The 20,517-nt window shown below is 44.3% G+C and overlaps 1 protein-coding gene across 1 annotated transcript in view; it reads left to right on the top strand.

Annotated features, from left to right (window-relative positions):
- LPP (LIM domain containing preferred translocation partner in lipoma) overlaps positions 1-20,517 on the top strand; it is a gene marked incomplete at its 3' end in the record, with an annotated part of 202,446 nt that overhangs the window by 48,216 nt on the left and 133,713 nt on the right. Inside the window, exon 3 of the mRNA XM_082003461.1 lies at positions 4,733-4,855. Coding sequence (XP_081859587.1) covers positions 4,733-4,855 — 123 coding nt within the window. The remainder of the gene's footprint in view (positions 1-4,732; positions 4,856-20,517) is intronic.

Raw genomic sequence — 20,517 nt, 5'->3', positions numbered from 1 at the left:
TCACGCCCATCGTTGCTTTAGTCCTTCCTTTCCATGACCACCTTTGCTCCCTGCTATTCCCCATTCTTGGATGCATAAATGCAACCAGTGTTGACCTGTCACAGCCCAAAGAGAGCTCCCCAACCACTCAGGCTCCCAGTAAAACCACTTGTACCAAGAGCAGAGGGCACTGGGGGCCCCCAGCCCGTTTGTTTCGAGTCATTAGCTACAACCATTTTTAATATCCATGGTGTTCATCTCCATTCTTCCACTTGTGAGTTCTGAGGTCATCAGTGACTTGTGATAGCACAGTGTGCAGAGCGAGCTGACGCTACAAGGAAAGTTGTGTATCCAGCTGTAACTCTGGTCTCTTGGACGCATCTGTACATATGTAGTAACGGCATTGCCTCTCCCAATAATGACAGCTCACGTTCCTGGGGCGCAGCTCAGAGGATAAGCTGGCCACAATGCTCTTGAAACACGCTCAGCTCAACCTACTTTAGAGAAAGTGGGTGGGGAGAAGGTGGATCTTGATGCTGGAAAATTGCACGGTGGTGAGCAAAGTCTTGATGCTCTGAAAGCGTTCAGGAGTTTGGCTGCTGCCTTATTTTGGAAGAAAATATACCCTGGGACTCTGGAGTTACTTCTAACCCGCTGTCCATGTAAGTCAGAAGGTTGCTACTGCAAAGCCACCCTCCATCTTCCCCTGACACAGCAACACCACCGGGCATCAACATGATTTCCCGTGGAAGCTCAGAAGCCCACCTGGCGGCCCAGACCACAGTGCATCACTCGCCCCAGGGGCTAATGACTGTCCCAGGCTGCAGCACTGCACGGCAGCAAACAGGGCATGGAGAGAGGGGAAAACAGAATAAAAGAGAGGCAGCTGGGTCTGGGTAGGGAAAGGAATTTGGAGCAGGAACTAGGGGAAGGACATCTGGGAGCCAGATTCTTCTCTTTGAGCTCATTGCAAGGAGCTGGCTTGGACAAACGAGGAGTGTTCTTGTTTTTCTGCTGTAACCTGCAAAATGTGAAGAGTAGGTGATCTAGGCTGTAGGAAAAGGTGGTGGCATCTAGGGAAATCATTGTGCTTTTCATGTGTTCTAGCTCAGTGAATAGTCTTACGGCCTTTTTAGCGCCGTGAGGCGAACTTGGAGGCCGTGCGTTGCCCTCTGTACTGCGCGTTCTCTCCTGAACGTCCCTTGGGGTGGCACGGGGGGACCTGTGGCACTGACTGGTGTTGGGTGGTACGATTAGCAGAATTAAAGCCAGTTTTCATTGGAACAGAGTGGGTTGATGGGGCACAGGAGTGGATTACCATCACAGCTGCTGTGAGCTGCACACCAGCAATTCAGGGGCAGACAAACAAGCGAAGCTCTCCGCTGTTTTTCTCCCTTTTGCCTTGCAGCAGGGGCTGAGCCAGGGGATAGGAGTGTAGGCGTTGCAGAAGTTCACGTGAGTGGATAGTCTCTGGCATGAGTAATTTGTTGGACTGCGTTGGCTTATGTTTGCTTTTTGTCGAACTCAGTTGGCTGGGCCAAAGATAGCATCCTTTTTCTTTTTAAACCCATTTTTCCATATTCTTCTGGCTGGGGAGGACGCGCAAGTGACACGTCTGCAACAACGCCATAAATACAGACAGAAATAGAATTAGCAGTTCTTTCTGGTTCCGGTGTTTGTATCCACGAGGTCGCGGGCTTAACCAGTCTGGGTTCCTCGGAGCAGAGCCGTGTCTGTGCGAACCTGTTCTGCTTTGGGACCTGGCGTTCGGGGTTTGTTCCAGAGCAATATCATAAAACTTTTATAGCAATGTCATGACGAAAAGCATGAGAAGAGAAATAGCTTAACTCTCTCTTGCTAAAGTTAGTGTTGCAAATTCTTCTGCTGTTTCCACATGCAGCAAATCCCTTGGTTGAATCTGGAGTGCTGTGGGGAGACAAATGTGAGATTCATGGAGATGAGGAAGAGAGAGCAAGCAGAAACCTGTCTTCGCAAGGATTACCGTTTCTTAAATGTACTTAAAGTCCAGTCCTGTCCCAATAGGCCCTTACATACGTGGGTAGCATTATTCGTTGGCACTATCGTACTGCATTGTGCTCCAGCATTTGTAGAACTGGGCTCTTAATCTATGATGATTATGTTTTAATTGAATAAATAAATCTTTTACAGAGCCCAGAATCAATAGAGATGTTTCTATGCTATTTTATTTTATTTTTCTAGGTTTTCTAAGGACATTTAACTTTTACAACCTTAACAACTTGTTCTGCACCATTTGCTGGTCAACTATAGCGTAATTGTTCTGGGGAGTGAGAACCTGGGGATAATATGGCCCAGAAATGCTAAGAAGCAGAAATGAAACAGGCTGATCTTCTCATCTGCCACCATCCCTCCTCTCCAGGGTCAGGGTACCAATCAGGCCGTGTGTGGGCTCCAGTTTTATTCCTGGGTCTGCCATTGACTTGATTTATCCCCTCAAATGTTGGGCCTTGGGTGCCCTTCGTATCTCCTCCTCCGTTTCCAGGCTGGTTTTTGGCTGCTAGCTTAAAAAATCTCTGGAGTGGAGCAATCGCAGCTTTTGTGTCTGGGAAGCCTGTGGCTGCCCGGTAGTTATAGGCCAACAACTGGAGGATGGAGAAAAACCAAACAAGAGCCATGAAGTACACTAATAATGGAAAGGAAATTGTACTTCTGCAGATTTAAAAATCCAGGTGCCTACAGCTAGCCAGGAGTAATGGTCTGGGGTAATTCCTGTGAAAAGTATTTCTTTTTTTGAACAATAGTTTGGATGGAAAAACTTTGGCTCTGTAATAAAAATAGGCAAGAAGAATTGAGTTTGTAAGTAGTTTCTAACCTGACTCTCAGCCTTTTAAATGACGTGTTCTTGCATAAAGCACATTGGAGCTTCCATTTTCTTGTTAGTCAAGCCAAATTTATTGTAATCCAATAAGATTTAATAATTGTTAGGAACTAATGAATGCCTCAGCACGTATAAGCTTGGCAGATCAGAGACTGCCTGCTTTGCATAGTCTGTCTCTCCTTCACCAACTTGCTGTTTATGTGTCAGACTGATGACTGGGGAGTTCTGTAAAACAGGTAATGATCGAATGCTTCTGAAATGAAATTTAAATAAAAACTATCTGGAGCAGCCAGTGAGCCAAAGGAAAAGGTGAATTTTTGGCTTGGAAAATTGAAGTAACTTGGTGAGAGTGAAGGCAAACAGAGCTGAATTGTCTGTGGGGAGGTGCTGGTATGGTCTGAACAGGCTTTACAGTTGAAATTAGGTGAGTTGTTGGGTAATTCTTTGGTATTTTTATTATTGTAGTAGTCAAGCTGCGAATGAGCTCTTCTGCACTGAGCTCTGCAGTTGCACGTACACAGAGAGACTCTGTCTGGGGGATTTGCAGATAAGTCAGACACAGAAGGACAGAAGAAAAATATTGACTATGACTCAGATTGAGAAAAGATTTTTAATGTGTAATATTTCACCTTACTCAAGAACTTAGTTTTCTGCACATGCCCTAACTGTGGGCTGGCTCGGTGGGGCTGGCTCCTGGCACCTACATCACACCTGGTAGGGATCCTTAGCTGGTTTTCTTGAACTTCTCATTCCTGACAGAGCTGCCTAATTTCCAAAGCACTGAAAATGTTGAGGAGGGAAATGTTTCCTAGCTTGCCTTTGTGCACTGCTGGAAGGTGCTGCTGTTGGGTTGGGCTGTACAGCACAGAGGTCCTTCCCGGAGGTTTTGGACTAAGTTGATTTTTCAAAAACAAAGTGTCTGAATGAGCCCTCTTTTAAAATGCTTATTCTAGCAGGGATTGCAGTGCAACCCTTGAACAATGGCTTGGGTATCACATACTCTCCTGTGGTGTTGAGACCTGGGTTTTACTTTTGGAGGTAAGTGGTGGTGGTGAAAATTCATGTCTCTTCCCTTCCAAGTGAGTGTCCCTACCAGCCTGGGTACAAGTGCAGCTAGTCTGTTTTGAAAGCAGAGAGAAAGCAAGATGTATTGAATCAGAAGCGGTCCTGGATGTACGTTGGTATTTGCTCTGAGCATGGGCTTTCCTGTGTAATAACCCTTTCCACAAGGACCTTGTTTATGTTATTTTGTGACCACTTATTGCAAATTGTGCCCTTCACCTTGAATCTGCTAGAAATAATTGAACTTTTTCACTCCTCCTTGAAAGAGCTCATTTTTTAGGTGGAAATTGTGAAGAAGTGTTGAATCAGACAGGTAGAGCTACCGCGAATAAATTTAAAATAATAATAATAGGTGCAGGTGGCCGGTTGCCAGCCACTGTGGCTTGCAGTTCTGCTCTGTTTGTGCTTTGCCTGGGATGGGGACGTGGCAGAAGAGATGCTCTCAGGATCCAGGTGCTCCAAGCCTGTCCCCAGCTCTGGCTGCCCAGCCAGGCATCCTTCTAAAATACGTCTTCTCCATCTGTGGCAGTGGGGATTCTCCTGCCTCCTCACTTCGGCAGCAGATTGCACGCCGAGTTGCATAATCCTCCAAGTCAACGTTAGACAATGGGACCATTGTGGGAAATGCATGAAGAAAAGCCCCAAAGCAGCCTAAACCCTTGTGAGATGGAGGCTCGCTGCTGGTTCTGGGAGAGATACAGCATTTCAGCATGTTTGTCCATGCAATCCGAGAGTTATTGCTGGGCATGGTAGCAGCTTCATGAGGACAGTAAGAAACCATGTGCCAGGCCAAATGGTTTGAATAACTGGAGCTCTTCTTCTTTCTTCTTTAAGGTGAACCCTGGTGGCAAGACACTTGAGGAGAGGCGGTCCAGTTTAGATGCAGAAATTGACTCTCTGACCAGCATCCTGGCTGACCTAGAGAGCAGCTCCCCTTACAAACCTCGGACTCAACAGGTTAGTGGCACATTGCGTAAACAGAGAGTGGGAAAGTGGCCAACATCAACTGCTGGAGTCAATTTGCTAACAGCTTGGTATTTGTTGTGAGCAGGCATGCCAGTTCCTCCTGATAGCATCCAGATGTGGCTGTCAATGGAGAGAAGGGCGCAGCCGCTCTGAAGGGGGCACTGGCTCAAAAGCTGCCGTACCTCTGAGCGAAGGGCCTCTGATCCCGATTGTTAGATTGCCACGGAGACTGTTAGAAAACTACTTGCAAAAAATGTCTTTTCATTTGCCTCAACTTTCCACCAACAATAGCTTGTGAATTAAAACCTGCTCAGTTCACATGCTTTTATTTTCTTGTTGTTTTTCTGTTTTGTTAACTTTTATCTGTCATGCTGCCAGAAGGATTCAGATATCCGCGTTGTTTTCAAGTTGTTTTCTTTTGTTTTTGTCGTCTAATCAGTGGCGACGAAGTGGCTTGGATCGTAGCTCAGCTGTCAGGGTGGCTGTAGCCCAGCAAGGCAGACTGGAATTCGCACTTACTCTGCTGTGTCTAGACAAGGACTGCAGGGGTGACAGCAGCTCAGCTAATTTTTGTCACTCATCTAGGTAGTGCTTGAGTGGAGCTATTTAAGTTCTGGTAAGATGTCATCTATTTATCAGAGGAAGCAGTGACACCCCAGTGACACTTTAAAAAGGGCAATTCTTGAGATCTCTAAAATCATCCCAGATGTGTTTGTGCCCAGTTGTGCAGCGCCTTCGCTTCCTCGTCTCATGACTGGTCCCATTTCTTACACAGATATGGGTCTGTAGGCATGTATGCACCTATATGTATATGTTGTGTTTGTCTTACCAATGTCAGCCCTAAATTAAACCCCAAAAGTCAAAAGAACCAAAGGGAAAGTTGAGTGATGTGATGCATGCCCATTATCCGTATAGGCCATCTCTTTAGTTTGGGGTTTTTTTGGTTCTTTTCATTGTTGCATTTCTTTTAAGTAACTGAGAGTCAATGCCTTTGGAATAGAATTAAAGTAGTGATCAGAGTTCATTTAGATTTGCTGCTGTTTAAATATGTGAACTCAGCAAAAGCATAATTAAATCAGATTTGTGCACTCTTGAAAGCGTCCATCTGCCCGCAGAGGCTCTGGCATGGTGGCCTCTGTGGTTTCCATCCCTCCTGCGGGACCTCCCGATAAACTCTTTCTTTCATTCTAGCAGCATGTACACAGTTATTGCATAAACTTACAGACTTATCCTGGAAAAACAGTGTGATTTGAGTTACTCGGTCAAAAAGAGCAACAACGTAAACCAGATACAATTCGGTCCTTTTCCTGTTGGGTTTTTGTTGTTGCGATGAGACAAATTTTACCAGGGATATAGTGCTCAGGCACTGTGTCGAATAACCCATGTTCATTTTGTTTGCATGGGCCAAACACAATGAATGCACACTGTCACTGGGAAATGCTCTGTAGTGTCAAAACACTGCGAGAGTTAACTGGAAGAGATTTATACTAACCATTTTCCTTGGCAATGCCTGCGGTCAGCTCCAGCATCTTTGTAGAGACATGAAACTTCCACTTTGCTGAGCGTTTGCCGTTTGTTGACAGTACACAGTCTCCTGATACTTCTTTCTTTGGGACCTGGCATTCTGTGAATAGGTGTTTTTTGGCTTTTATTTTGTACCTATGTGACTTCAAAAAATTAAAAAAAAAATAATCACAGTGTTCAAATGGAGAGTTCTGCAGGTGTATTTGAATTTCTGGAGGATCAGAAGGCATAGCCCAGGTTTTGGACTTGATCTGACTTTTTAAGTTCATCAGCCTCCAAGATGATGTGTGCTGCTCAGTGCACATCCTTGTTCCTGTGGCTTTTTGCCCACAGTTCAGGTGGGGACTCTGAAGTCTTGTCCCCCATACCCAGGAGCGACGGGATGCTGCTGCTCCCTGGTGCGTTATAATTACTGTGTGCGATCCAGCGGGCAGAAGAAGCTGAATTTCATCTCTGGGACCAAATCCCAGATCCCAACTTTCTTTGTTCAGTTTATCAGACTTTTGGGGGTTTATTGGTTAATGTAATGATGTCCTGTGAAAAGTACAGCTACAGCAACTTATAACTATAGCTGTTAGAGAAAGAAAATGCCAGAGTTGAATGTATCATCTGCTGTAATTAAAGAGTACTCAAACAAGTCCTTGAAAGGTGGAACTAGAACGTAAAACTTTGATATTTTCCTTTGTTTGATCTGTTCTAAGTACTAAAACTGGTGAGTCATTGGTGGTCTTATAGTAAGATAATAGATTAGGCTGCAAATTGTGAGGTATTTTCTCAGAACATCAGCCCATTTATTGCATTACACCCTAGCTGACCTTCCCAAATTTATCAGGATAATGGCTGCAAATAGGAAAATAGAGTTATGACTTGTTTTCAGAGAAGACATTTCCAGTTGTGCTTATGTGGTTAAAGCATTATAATAATTTTATAGGTATACCTTGCCCTGGGGGATACTGCTATTCTGGAATAAGAGAAATTTTATTGTTAGGTTTCTTTTTTTTATTTTGCCTTCGAGATAGTTTTAAAGCAACATAAGCAAAACTCTTAACATAGTCCTCTCTCACTGGAGTAGGAATGATAGTGGGATAATGACAAGCAGTTTATTTAACATACACTACCCATTGGCAGAAATTCACACAGAGGGAAGCTCTTTCAATTTTTGGTACGAGTTCAGGACCGCACTGAAATGCGCTGCACCAGGAGAAGCCTCTGAAGCAGAGGGATTTGCACCCTCTGCAGCAGGTTTGCAGAGTCCATAATACTTCTCAGAATGGGTAGGCTAGTGTCAACCCCAGACAGTTCCCCTTGGCCAGCAGAGCTGCTGCTGAGGACATGGAAGAGTATGAACCTCTGCACCATCCTCACGTTGCTTACCTGGGCATCACTCTGGTAACATTTTTTGTGTGCCAGGCAGGTGACAAGGACATTGCCATGAGCTAAAAATGACCACCATTAATAGAGAGCAGGGAGGGAGCTTTGACACCTGTGGTCAGCAGCATCCTCTTGGTACCCAGTGGTCCTGGCCTAGTTCAAGGCAGCTGAGCTGGAAAGTGAAAGTAGAGTTGTCACCCAAGTCCTGCTGGCTGCTCCCCACGCCTCAGGCAGAGGTGGTAGGATGCTGTTGTCCTGCAGAGCTGTGTTGCCCTCTCCTCTGAAGTGATGCATTTGAAAAGCATTTTCTCAACATAGATCCTTTATGGAGCAGAAAAGATCTTTCCTTCCCACAGAAGCTGGTTTGGTGGGAGGAGGTCCTTCTGCGATTCTGGTACCCCAGTGTGAGTCAACCCTGATGTTGCCGAACCTCAAAGTGAAAGATTCTCTCAGGCCTCATTTCTGGTTAGTTCTTGTCTGTGTCTTGAGGCAGTTGTTGAGAGAGTCCCCTGCAGTAGAGGTTTTCTAGGCATTGACAGGTTACTTCATACTGGCCATCAGCAACATGCAGGTGAGAAGCAGCTTTCGACCACCATCACCTTGGCCCCAGGCTGAGCCTGTGACTCACAAGTGAAAGTCTCTCTGAGTCACAGAAGCAGTCAAAAGTTATTAAAATGCCAGTTTTTTTCTTTCAAAATTGCACATATCAAAAAAGAGGAGAAAATGACAAGAGTAAGACATCATCTTTAGCTGAAACACAGCAGCATCTAAGGATGCTTTCTGTCATGTGAGGTGGTGTAGGAGAGACCATATTTCAAGAATTCAGCTGGAGCTGGAGTTTTAGAAAGGTCCAAACATTACCTGAGCTTGAGAGACTTCTGTGTGACCTTCACCAGCATAGCCAGTTCCAGCCTTCTGGTGCAGTAAATTAAATGGAGGAGGAGACCAACATGATCTCAAAATTACCGTGACCGCAATGGCATGTTAACAGATGAGCTTGCCTTAGGTATTGTTTGAAGAACTGCAGATGCATTATGAAAAGATATAATTAATATTTTACTCCTGTTTGGTAAAGTTAGAAATGCTAGTGTGGTGAGTAAAGTACAGAGCTCCTCTTGTGTAGCTGCAATGTGTTTTCTGTTTACATATCACACCTTCTAAATTGCAGTAACCCACTGGAAAGTTCAGAGGCAGAGAACCGACTGTGCCTTTCATTAGTAAAAGGAGGTTGTATACACAAAGCATTTAGGTGCATAACTTCCATGGATGGGAGCAGGGGCTATTTCTAAACTGAGTAAACCGTGACTAGGTGGCCTGGTGAATGCTATGGTCATCTGGCTCCTCTGTTGAAGGGTATTTTCCCCAATTTTTACCTGTTCTGCTTAAAACCTTGCTTAAGAGATGAGCAAGGCCTTAGGCAAAAAAAAAAACATGCTAAATTTCAGCCCATAAAATAAATGTTTGCATTTTTTTAAAAACAAGAAAACTTTGTGACTCTGGAGAGACGGCTTCTAGCAGAGGCTATGAAAATTAAGTACGAGAAATAGCAGCATATGGAAGGTCAGGATTTTTTGTCCCTGCTGTGAATTATGTATTGAATGCTGATTGCTTTGTCTGAATTGGACACCTACCTCCTGAAACTCTTGAGTTTTATCCTGAATTTCCAACATATTGTCTGTTTTGCAAAATAGGACTTTGTGGGAGGTGTACCAGGTTGTAAGATGTACCTGGTCCAAAGGTAATTAACCTTTTTTTTAAAGCAAATACTGCGTGGCCAAAATTTATGGAGTATTTAATAGTAAAAAAAAAACGTGCTCTGATGGACAAGATCAAATCTACTTGTGTACAGCTCTCTGAGGCAGCTTGATCCAGAGGGAACTGGGCTGGCACTCTGGAGACCTGTTTCATTGACAGCTATCACCACTGTGCTAAATGACCTTGAACATACCATTTCTACTCTGCTTCCTCTCAAAATCTCTTCTGTCCTTGTAGCTTGGCAACCTGTTCAATGTGATTTGCCTCTTACTACCCATATGGAGCAAATTGAAACTTTGGTCTGGGTTGAAGGCCTTTAGGTGATGTGGTTGTACAAATAATGAAAAAGAGGAAGAAATTATTTCTTTAATCTAACAGATGGGGAAAATGAAGGCAGAGTTAGGTGAGGTATCTAAGGATTCACGCCTGTGTCTCTGACTCTGTATCATTGCCCCCAGTACTAGACATCTGCCACTATCCAACACTGCCGTCTAACTGAGTAATATTTTGAGGAAAAAGAAGCTCATTCTCAATGTGAGCTGCAGAACAAAAAAAAAGTAAAGAAAATTAAATTAAAAAATCAGTGATACATTTTCATTAAGTTCCAAACATACTGGGAAATAATGTCATCTAATGACTGGAATTTAAAAGGGATTTAAATGTTTGCCAGCATTGGTTGTTATTCCATCATGTCTTTTGACAACCAGTTGGGGATAACAAAAGCAGTGAAAAAGCAATGGACACATTTTCTTGCAGAATGATGGGACAGGATTGAACAGTTTCAGCTGTAGTATGGCAAACCACAAAACAAGGCAAAATGTTGAGCAGTGAAGACTCCTAGGAGCACTCTTCCGTGTGCATTTCTAATTTTAGTGCCCCACTTACAGCCGTGCCAGTAATGCACGGATAAGCGTTCGGGTGTTTTATCTTTGTTTACGCGGAGCTGTATCCCCAACCGTGAATAAAGCCTCTACTCAGCAAAGAGCAGCACATTCCCGCAGCATCGAAAAAGAGACTTATGATTGCTCTTGGTTTGGGCTGTGGGATTGACATATGGGCTCTGTGAAAAACAGATCGCTGAATCTATATTCAAAACAGTCCGTGCAGATTTGCTAGTCCAGGCTCAGAGTCTGGTTTCTTGTTCCTGTTGTTTGCCTGAGCCTGGCTTCTTAGGCTGGTACACACCAAAAGGATTTTGCACTCACCGTCCTTGGAGTATTTGCTAGCGTCCCAGTTATTGTCAGCAATGTTTTTCTTTCTTCTAAGAAAGAAAATTTAGAGGTACAAGCAGATTAAGATTATTTTGGTGAGTACAGAATTAATACCCTCCTCTTGTAGCATTTATGTGACAGAGTTTGTGGTTCCTCAGTTATGGAACTTGGTGGGATTCAGCTGTTTCAGGTGTTCAGAATGGTGCTGAGTCTTTTTCAATGCAATTTGGGTTGAAATTGATGGCTTAGCTTCTGCTGTCTTCAGATATGATATCTGAGGTAAATAAAAGTGCCCAGGCCTCTTCCTGCTGGTCTAAGCACATCTAATCTGTGGGCATCTGCACAGCTTTGCCAAAGAGGCTTCTGAGTCATGGTAGCCAGGCAGTGCTTTCCCAGTGGGAAGAGACTCTCTGTATTTGTTCACTTGAGGTCAGTGCATTTTGGTTTTTGTGGGCTTTTTAATCTCTTTGGTTGTGGGACAGAAGGGCTCATTGGGAATAAGCCCATTGCTGAAACTGGGAAGCATCCCCGTCCATCCTAAATTGTTGATGACCTTTTAGTAGGACCATCCAGGTACTCCAGAGCTACATGCACTACACAACACTTTTCCTGAAAGCTGTGAGTTGCCACCGTTTCCTTGCTGTCTTAGATGGCTCATGTGGACACAGAGAGACAACAGTGTCTCACAGAGGTGTGCCCAAGCTGGTGTTGAGCTGTTGAGCTCCGTCGCTTGTAGTAGCACCAGAAGGCTCGTGCAGGCTCACTGCAGGAGTACTGGCAAGGGCTGTTCTTGGTGGGCTGTGACACTTTTGCTGTTGTCATTGACATCAGGAATTGCACAGGCTGTTTTAAAGATGGGGTCACCTCTGAGAGCTGCGCTCCTGCTTCTGGCTGCAGTGCGCTGGCTTTGTGCTGTTTCGAAAATCCGGGTGGATTAAAGTAGAAAAGCAAGCATCCCATCTGGAGCAATTTTAGTGGATTCCTCACAGCACTCAAGAAGCAAAGACTCTACATTCAGGAAACTCTCCTCCTGTGGTTCCCCTCTCCAAAGGCAGAGTGACATTCCCACCCCACGTGGGTGGTGCTTGAGATGGTCCCAAGGTTGAAGCTTTCTAGGAGTACTGCTGTGGGCGTGCTGGCTGCGAGCAGGGCACGTCTGTCACGCCATCCCTGATGTGCCTGCGGGCAGAGGTGTGTGCACAGGACAGGGATGTTCAGCCGCGTGCGTGTGAGTTGAGAGGCGTAGCCAACAGATGATTTCATGTATGTTTGGATTTGGCCTTTCTCTACAAGAAGGGGAACCTTCCTGCACTCATCAGCTCCAGCCAGCGCATGCAGCAAACTGATGCTGCTCTGATTAGCAGATGCTTGAATCGGTTGCATCTGCTGGTATGTATTAAACCTTAATCCTTTTGATAAGAGCACGTCCGTGAAGATTTTTAAAGAAAATTTTCTGAGATCCCAGATTATCAGCTTGTCACAGATGAACAGGATAAGAGTGACCTTTGCAGGGTATTATTTTCACTCTGATGATAGTACAAGAGGAAGAAATAAAGCAGCACTACTCCTGCGGTTTCTTTTTTCTGATGTATAATCAAGTTCACAGAAATCTCAGTAAGGTTTACTTTTCCCCTTCCTCTTTCTCTGTTTTTGCATCCATTGGCTTTTCTGCCTACATGCTTGGCTACAGCTTTAGATGACGACTAGTGCTGGATATATTGACTTTAAAATCTGTGCAGGCAACTCAAATTTGTATATGGATAAAGATAAACATTTACTTTCGGAATAGTGATAAAAAGCAAATAGTACCTCATAATTTAGTCTTTTTTTCATTCTGCATTTGTGATTATTTTGTTGTGAGTGGTTGAGAGTGGGACTCTTGCTCTCTAAAGCTGTTCAAGGCCTTCTACCTATTGTTATATTTTGTTTTCTATCTTCTTCCCCACAACGGGACCAAGCTGCCGTATACCACCATCTCAGGAAGCCTGTCATCATCTCAGGAAGCCTGTCATCATTTCCCCATGCTCGGTTTTTGGCACTCATCTCAAAGGGATCCGGCACGTTTATCAAGCTGTCTGCGTGACCAGCCAGCAAAGACCAGCCACCTCTGGGGCAGAGACCTGTGTTTTGTTGGGACGCAGACTCTGTTTGCATCGTTGCATGGGTCAATGCATCCGAGTGCTTCAGTGGCATTAAATTTACCATCACGACGGCAGCCCTATGAAATACAGGCGTATGCTTGCTATTTCATGGGTGAGGGAGGAACCGAGGCACTGGGGGACTAGATGACTTTCTTTGTACATGGGTGACCAGAGGAGCTGAGGCCAGACCACAGACACTTCGCCACCCCATCACAGATTTATCCTCTTCTCACAGCACATGCAAATGGGTAGGGAGAGAGTACGTGGGAATGATCCCCATCAAGAGGCTTTGGAGGGATCCAAAGTGTGAGGAAATGCATCCATCTTTGTCCTGGAGTATGTGAACCAGGCAGGGGCAATAAAAACCCTTATGTTTCTTCTGTGGGAAGGTGTTGCTTGATACTCGGCTGCAGTTTTGTGATCTACAGGCAATAGATGCCTTGATGCACTTTCTTGCAAGCAAACCCTGAAAGATTCAGACCCCCAGGTCTAGAATGTTGCCATGTCCTGGACCTGTATCATCACTCTCTGATCTCATCAGCACTTTAGAGGTGGGAAGCTGTTCTCCCCACCTTGTCATGGTTTAACCAGGACACACCTGCAAACAACTGCAAGGAAGTGCATGAAGTTGAACTTAGTCCTATGGCACAAGGCAGTGATGTCCCCACGTGTGTGGCAGCCACTCTCCTGCACAATGTCCACCAAGGGAATAGCTGGTGCATTTTGAAATGAAAGCATAGTTGCTTAATTCTTCCCACCCAGCACCCATTGGTATCTGGCAGTTGGCTCCTCCCCACATGCCGTTTGAATCCAGCGGCTGTTTTTAAGTAGATCTAAGAGGGGGGTGTATGTATGCAAAACTCAGTGGCTGGGGAGGAGGGACCCAGACCCGTTATCTCTTGGGGAGCTGCAATGTGGTGCTGGCTGTCCGCGCTGTGGCCCGTGGGCTGGCCCGTCCACACACATGCACAGTGAGCTCCGAGTCTGCTGTGTGTCTTGCAGGCAACCTGAACTTTTGCTCTTCCAGACTGTGCTTTAACCAGGATCTCTGACCTGAAACACTGATTGTTTGGCTGACATACACAGATAAATGCCAAGGCTAATACTAGGGGGAGAAGGGAAGCAGGAGGGGCGGTCAGGAGAGGTAACAGAGGAGAACAGGAAGGGTCGGAGTCTGCTCAAGATGCAAGACATAGCTCCATAGGAAATTAGGCTTCCTTTGCTCTGCTCTTTATGGTTTCTGTTCCTTTTGTGTTGACTATTTCTCTTCTTCACACACTAGGAACCAGCTGTGTTTCCCTCCCTGTTAGGGAAAGGGAAATAGTTCAGAGCCAAGGGAACAGCACAGCAACTTAGAGAAACACCTGCGTGGCGATGCATCACTCTGGACTTTGCTCCCACTGTGGCCTGCGCGGGACATCTTCCCCAGGCCATTTCCACCAAAGTGGGCACGATGGCTTTGTGATTTGTGCATTACACTCATAACAAGGAGACCATTGCCTTGACATGCCTTCGAATTGCCTCGAATCTATCCAGGGACCATTGAAGGGCAGGTGTAGATCTTGCTGACATGAGTTACTGTTGAGTTGTGCTCTTTAAAAGAGGAGGGCAACTAACTTCTGAGGTTGCAGTTTCTAAATACGTTTGAAAGGTGAAGGCTAAACATGCTAGGGAGCCCTCGTGCTTAAAGTACAGCCTTCACAAGTTTGTCATGGTTACTTATTGGTGCCTGTTTGTGTGAGCACTTGCAGCTTTTCACACGTTATCCTTGTAATGCCCTGAGGAAGAAGTTTGATTCTTTAGGAGGCACAGAGAGACCATGCAGCTCATTGTAAAACAGGTCTTTGGACACATGTTGGTGACATTCTGTGATAGTTTTGTCATTAGCTGGTCCGTCCTATCTTTCATGGTCTGTTCTTACAAGGGTCTGTCCTACCAGAGAGAGAGGACCCCTCCCTGGAGCCCTTGCTGGACAGTCCAAAGGCAGAGCAGATCTGTTCCCAGCCTCATTTCAGGTAGGGCTGCCTAGAAGAATCTAGAGCCCTACAGAGAAGTAAGAGCTGGCTATGCAGTATCTACATTAGACCCTGCTACCAGTGAATAAATAAACATGATACATTTATAGCCTGAACATATCTCAGTATTGTTGCAAGATGTTCCTAGTTCAAAACCGTTAACCATTAAAGTAAGAGGCAGATGCATCTGTGGATGGTTTAGGGGGCTGTGTCTATATTTTCTCTTATTGATTGCCTTTTGCCTTCCTGTCTGGAACCTTTTGAGAGATGACTGCGGTGCTGAGATGCATTGTCTCTTTCTGTATATTAAAGCTGCCTAGGCTAAAAAAAACCTCAACCCACACCCAGCCCGTATCTGAAAGCTATGAATTGATAGATCCTTGCTATAGCTCTTCACATAACTGTAAATTACTCCAGGCTGTTACAGTTTCATTGTAAGGAAGTTCCTTCCTTGACTCAGACTTCTTTGCATCACAGCGAAATGCAATTAGGTGATGTACATATTGTGGCTTGGAAGCACTTACAATTTTCTCAGCCTTATGTTGTCAACTTTTGCTCAATAGCAGGCTTGTGGACTGTGTCACTGTGCCTGTGTTAGCATATATTATCACCATATGGTATTTCAATAGTGAATAGGAAACTTCTATGAGTATGTAAAAGAGGGTGAAATGGAAAAAAAATTACAGCAAGATAAACCTAACATGCTGTTTCACAGCTGAAAGTGAGTGCTCTAACTGCTCTTTCTATGGGAAATTAATAATGCATTAGTCCAACAAGTATTACTGTCTTCTCCCACAGATTTAAGAAAAAGAAAAAAAAAAACCCAAACCAAACCCAAACAAGAAATGGACCTGGCCAGAAAAATTAGATTTTGATGTGGTTGTTATAAATATTTCTGCCAATGTTTGCAGTATGAGACTGATTCTTCCCTTCCCAAGAAAAATATTCAAAGTCTTACAATGAATTCTTCGCTTGCAAAGAAGTAGTTTCATGTACCTAAGTACGGCAAGAGCAAGGGCAGGTTGCACAGTTTTATGGCATTATATAGGTAAAAACAGATAGGATTGTTGCGATCATCTCATCTGGTTGTTAGCATAACCCGGGTCATAGACCTTGCTATCTTGTCATAAGTAGCACTGTTGTTTATCTTTGGGTTGATGAGAGCCTGGGTGTGTTACCCCTCTTGGAGTGATTTGTAAGAAGTCGATGAGATCCTGCTGCTGTCCCAAGGAGTGCAGAGCCATGAAGAATTGCTGCCTTGCATACTAGTAATCACTCCAGTTGTCCCTGGGGCTTCAGGCAATTTTGATTCCCTCTTCCAAAACCATTAAGTCATGATCGAAGGAAAATTCAAGAAAGATGGGAGGCACAGTTCTGTTTCTATCTGGCAGAAAGCCAGGACGCACATGCAGTTTCAAGCTGTGATTATCAGGAGGGGAAGAGAGGGTGTCGGGGTTCATTACTGTGCTGGTTTGCAGAAAAACCAACTGTGCGTTACCGAAGATATCTGTGCAGTTAAGACCATTTTGCAGTCTTAAAAAGTGATGGATAAGCCACTGTTGTTCAGCTGGGATTTTTTTGAGCACTGTATAGTTCAGGAGGGAGATAGTACAAATATTGTATCGAACTCTACTTAATCTTTTTCTGGAAACATTTTGACTGGAGTCTGCATCAGCGGCTAATGTCCAAATTGCAAGACAGGGATTCGGGTTGTGGAACGGAGTGGCCACGAAGGTCACGGTGTTTTATGAGGCCCCAGTGACAGAGAGCTGCTGCCGTGCTCAAGACAGCACTCTCCGCACAAAAAGCCGTGGGGATACCACGCAGAGGATGCAATCCTTAAGTGCTTCTTTAGGGTACATGTAGATCACTCTTAGGTTTTGGGGGTATCTGGAAGAGCCAGCAGCCCAAAGCAGGGCTCTATAACCCTGGAAATCATCAGGCTTTTTTGCTTTTTGGCAAGACTTGGCTTTGACACTGAGTAATGTGGTCATTTCTAATGGCAATAAAACTTTAGAGACCACCTGCTGTTTCTGTATTGAACATATGTGTGCGTGCTCATGTAAAATCACAAATGCATGCAGGTCTAGAGAATACAATTTATACTTGGCATCTTTCCTACGAATTACATTTTAGAACACCTTCAAGTCTTCCTGTAAATGAAATAATCTCAGAATTGAGCTCATTAATGAAGAGAAGGAGATGAGGTAAGGTACAAAAGCAAAGGAGGAAAAGGGTTTTTTGTGTTTTGTTTGGTGGGCTTTTTAAAAGCAAAACAACCATTTGACGAATTCGATCATTTGCTGAGTGTACTCAGTGATTTCTCAGGAGGACATATGGACAATCTCAGGAGACTGTCTGCACGATAGGAACTGCATGGAGCCAAAAACCAAATGACGGGCTGATCACTTAGAAAGTATAAATGGAGGGAACATCTGAGGATCTCTGGCTCGCTTGCTTATGAGCCAGTGCTGGATTATCCCCTATAATCAGTGCTTTCTCCAGCCCGGTTTCAAATAAATTAAATGTAAATATCTCATTGCTTTCTTTGAGTGATTATTCCAGACTGAAATGTATACAGCTGCTAAGAGCTATTTTACTTCAGTGTTTCCTTGCTTAATTTAATCTCCTTGTTGTGAGTGACACTTCATATATGTGTGCATACATGTGTGCTCCTACCACGTGGATGCATTCACTTCCCATACCACGTCTATACATAGAGAGTACAAGGAGGCTGAAATTCCCCAGTACAAAGCTGTAATAAAAGGACTGACAGTCTGGGTCTGTAATATGCCTGACCTGACAATTAAGCAAACTTATTACTGTGTCAGCCTGCCAGATGGATCATCTACTCATGATGTAACGTGTATTGCTTCTGAATGTATTGGAGCGCAGTTTCCTATTTTATGTTTGTTGAGCTGAGAAAGGGAGAGGGAAGAGACAGTTTTATTTGAACTAAACCCACTCGTTTCAAGTATGTTTAATGATAGCAATATGTGACAGATAAAATAAAATCCTAGGCCCTGGTCCATGTTTATTTTAATTTCCAGCAATGAGGAAAGATGGAAGAGATAAAATTATAGGCTAAAAATGTCTCTTGCTGTAAAACAGCAGCTTGAGCCCTGAAAGGGCTTTCCTTGCTGCACCCTGCAGGACTCCCAGATATGTCCATCAGAGCTTTGCTGGGTAGGAATTTGGGGCTTTGGCCCTGAGAAGGGTCAGGCTGAACTGTTTGGCATCAGCTTTTCTAATTGTTTCCTCTAAGCTTACTAAAGATAGTAAGGCTACGCTGAAAGAGGGGGGAGGAAGGAAATACTCAGTCTGAAGCATCTATTGCTAACCTGGACTTTCTTTTAATGTAGTCCCACCCTGAACCTGAGAAGGAGGTGAGTTCTTCTCAGACCTGTGCTGTAGTTGTGTCCCTGAGACCCCCAGACCTCTCACCTGCTGTTGTGTAACTTGGCTGAGCCACCTTGTGTCTCTGAGCTGCTCTTCTGTTAAATAGGGATAAACCCTTTTCTTTGCCGGCCTGCTCAGTGTAAAGTGTTCGGGTGAGTGTTCAGTACTTGGTGCAGTGAGGATGCATAGGGAATGTTGCGCTGTTTGTGACCTGTAGTATTTGCATCTGGATGTCTGGGACTTTCTTCTCTCCACTCTTCTGTGACTACAGCATGGGTGGATTGGGAGAAATTGTCTCTCTCCAAGGCTTATGTTGAGCACAATCTTGCAAACTGGTGCAACTGTTTCACGTTTCTGTGTGACTAAGCTGGCACAGCCAACACCAAAGCAGGTCCCTGTTTGTCTTTGTAGTACTTACCAAGGTGCTGTTCTCCATTTTCAAGCTGTTCTCTGCTTGAACAGCCTAAGAACTCCCTATACATCCAAACGAGGTCCCTCAATCTGCCGATACACCTCTGAGGAGCTGTAAACTCACGACTCAAGGAAATGTGAAGGACATCCTCTTGTTCTGCAAAGATGCTTGAACTAGCTTTCCCAAGTGTGATGTTGTGCCCAGCAGCTGGGAATTTTTCCTGCAGACAAGTGTGGTATGCTCGAAGGGAGGCAGTAAAGCTTTGTGCTCAGGACTGCCATCTGCCTTGGACATGTGTTGTGTATGGACATACCAGTGCGTCCAGCACTAGCTCCATCACATGCTGTTGACTGGCCCTCCATTAATAGGACTTCTCACATGCAGAAGAGACTGCAGCTTCACTCTGTTGGAAGACTATCCCCGGGAGAATTTTTAATATCTTATTTACCTGCCAAGTTTGTGAGCATCTCAAATGCTGGCAGTTGTGAAGACCCAGCTTCAGCTCTGACTTGGCTCATTTGATGAAAGCATTGGTTGGATGGAAGCATCCTGCTTCCTGGACTCAGATAAATGCTTTTGTAACTTAGTAGGACCTTGTAGTCTGCAAATGGGCTTGGAGGTAAGTCACATCTTGAGTGCACTTAATTACATTTTGTCCCAGCTCCTATCATTATAGTGTTGGTCTACTGCTGTGTTGTGTTTCAGTTGTTGTTGTTGTTGTTTGTTTTTAAGACAGATGTTGCACAAGTCTTGTTTCTAGAAAAAGAACATGCCTGGATCAGAAACTGGAATTTAAGCCTTGGCTTTTCAGTATCTTTCTGTCAAGTGTCAGTGTATAAAGGCCTGAAATTAAGATTGTCCTTCCTGTGTCAGATGAATGGTCTCTCCAGCTCAGTGTCCTTCCCAGTAAATACCAAAGGAAGAAGACAAGAGTAGTGCAAATTCATAGCAATACTGCTCCAGAACATTTCCCTTTATCTAAGAATTTGCTCTTCACAGAGATTGGCTTGATAAAAATCATGTCTTCCACAATTCTCAGTCAGGGATTTTTCCTCCATCGTGCTTTATGAACTCATGTAAATCTCTGGAATTTAAAGCATCCCATGGCGAAGGAGTCCCATGGAGATTGGGCAGCATCACCTTCTTCTTTATGTTCTCCATTTGTCTCCCACTCAGATGGTTTCATGTTGCTTCTTTCTAGCACTGAACGAGACAGAACAATCATTCCTCCTTGCAAACGTACCACTCAGAGTTTTAGCTGTCTGTTTTCAAAACTCAAGGCTCCTGGTATACGTAGTTGTTTCACAGGCATTTGAAAACTTTAAGTGCAGTATCCATTTGTTTCTGACCAGGTATTGCTGTCTAACTGCAAACTGGTGAGTTTGAATGCCAATAAAATGGAAGTGGCTCCTGGACCACTGTTATTCCCTTTGTTATTTGCTATTGACTTACTCTGAAGTAATGGATTAACCGTGGATTTTGTTTGTTAGAGGTGAAGCCTGTGATTTGGCTGTGACACTTTGTCTTTTCACAGTATCTTCTGTAGTGCTCTGTTTTTTCAAATATTTTTTTCCAGTCATTGCAGGATTAAACGATTTTACTAGATCTTAACCTCTTTGCCAAGGTTTTTGCATGATAATTTCCGAAGACAGTATCCATGGGCACTTTGATGCTAGCAAACACAAAATGCTAGGAGAGGTACAAGATGACTGATTTGGGAGACATCTGATGCAGGCATGGTACTTTGGAACCGAACAGGATCTGTTGTTCTCCTTCTCCACCAGGATGTCTGACATGTCCTCTGTATTTTCAGTAAGATTTTTGA

The sequence above is a fragment of the Phaethon aethereus genome (assembly GCF_964289735.1).
Source record: "Phaethon aethereus genome assembly, chromosome: 9".
Classification (NCBI taxonomy): Eukaryota; Metazoa; Chordata; class Aves; order Phaethontiformes; family Phaethontidae; genus Phaethon; species Phaethon aethereus.
Note: the sequence above shows the minus strand (reverse complement) of the source record. Positions and strands in the feature narration are given on the sequence as shown.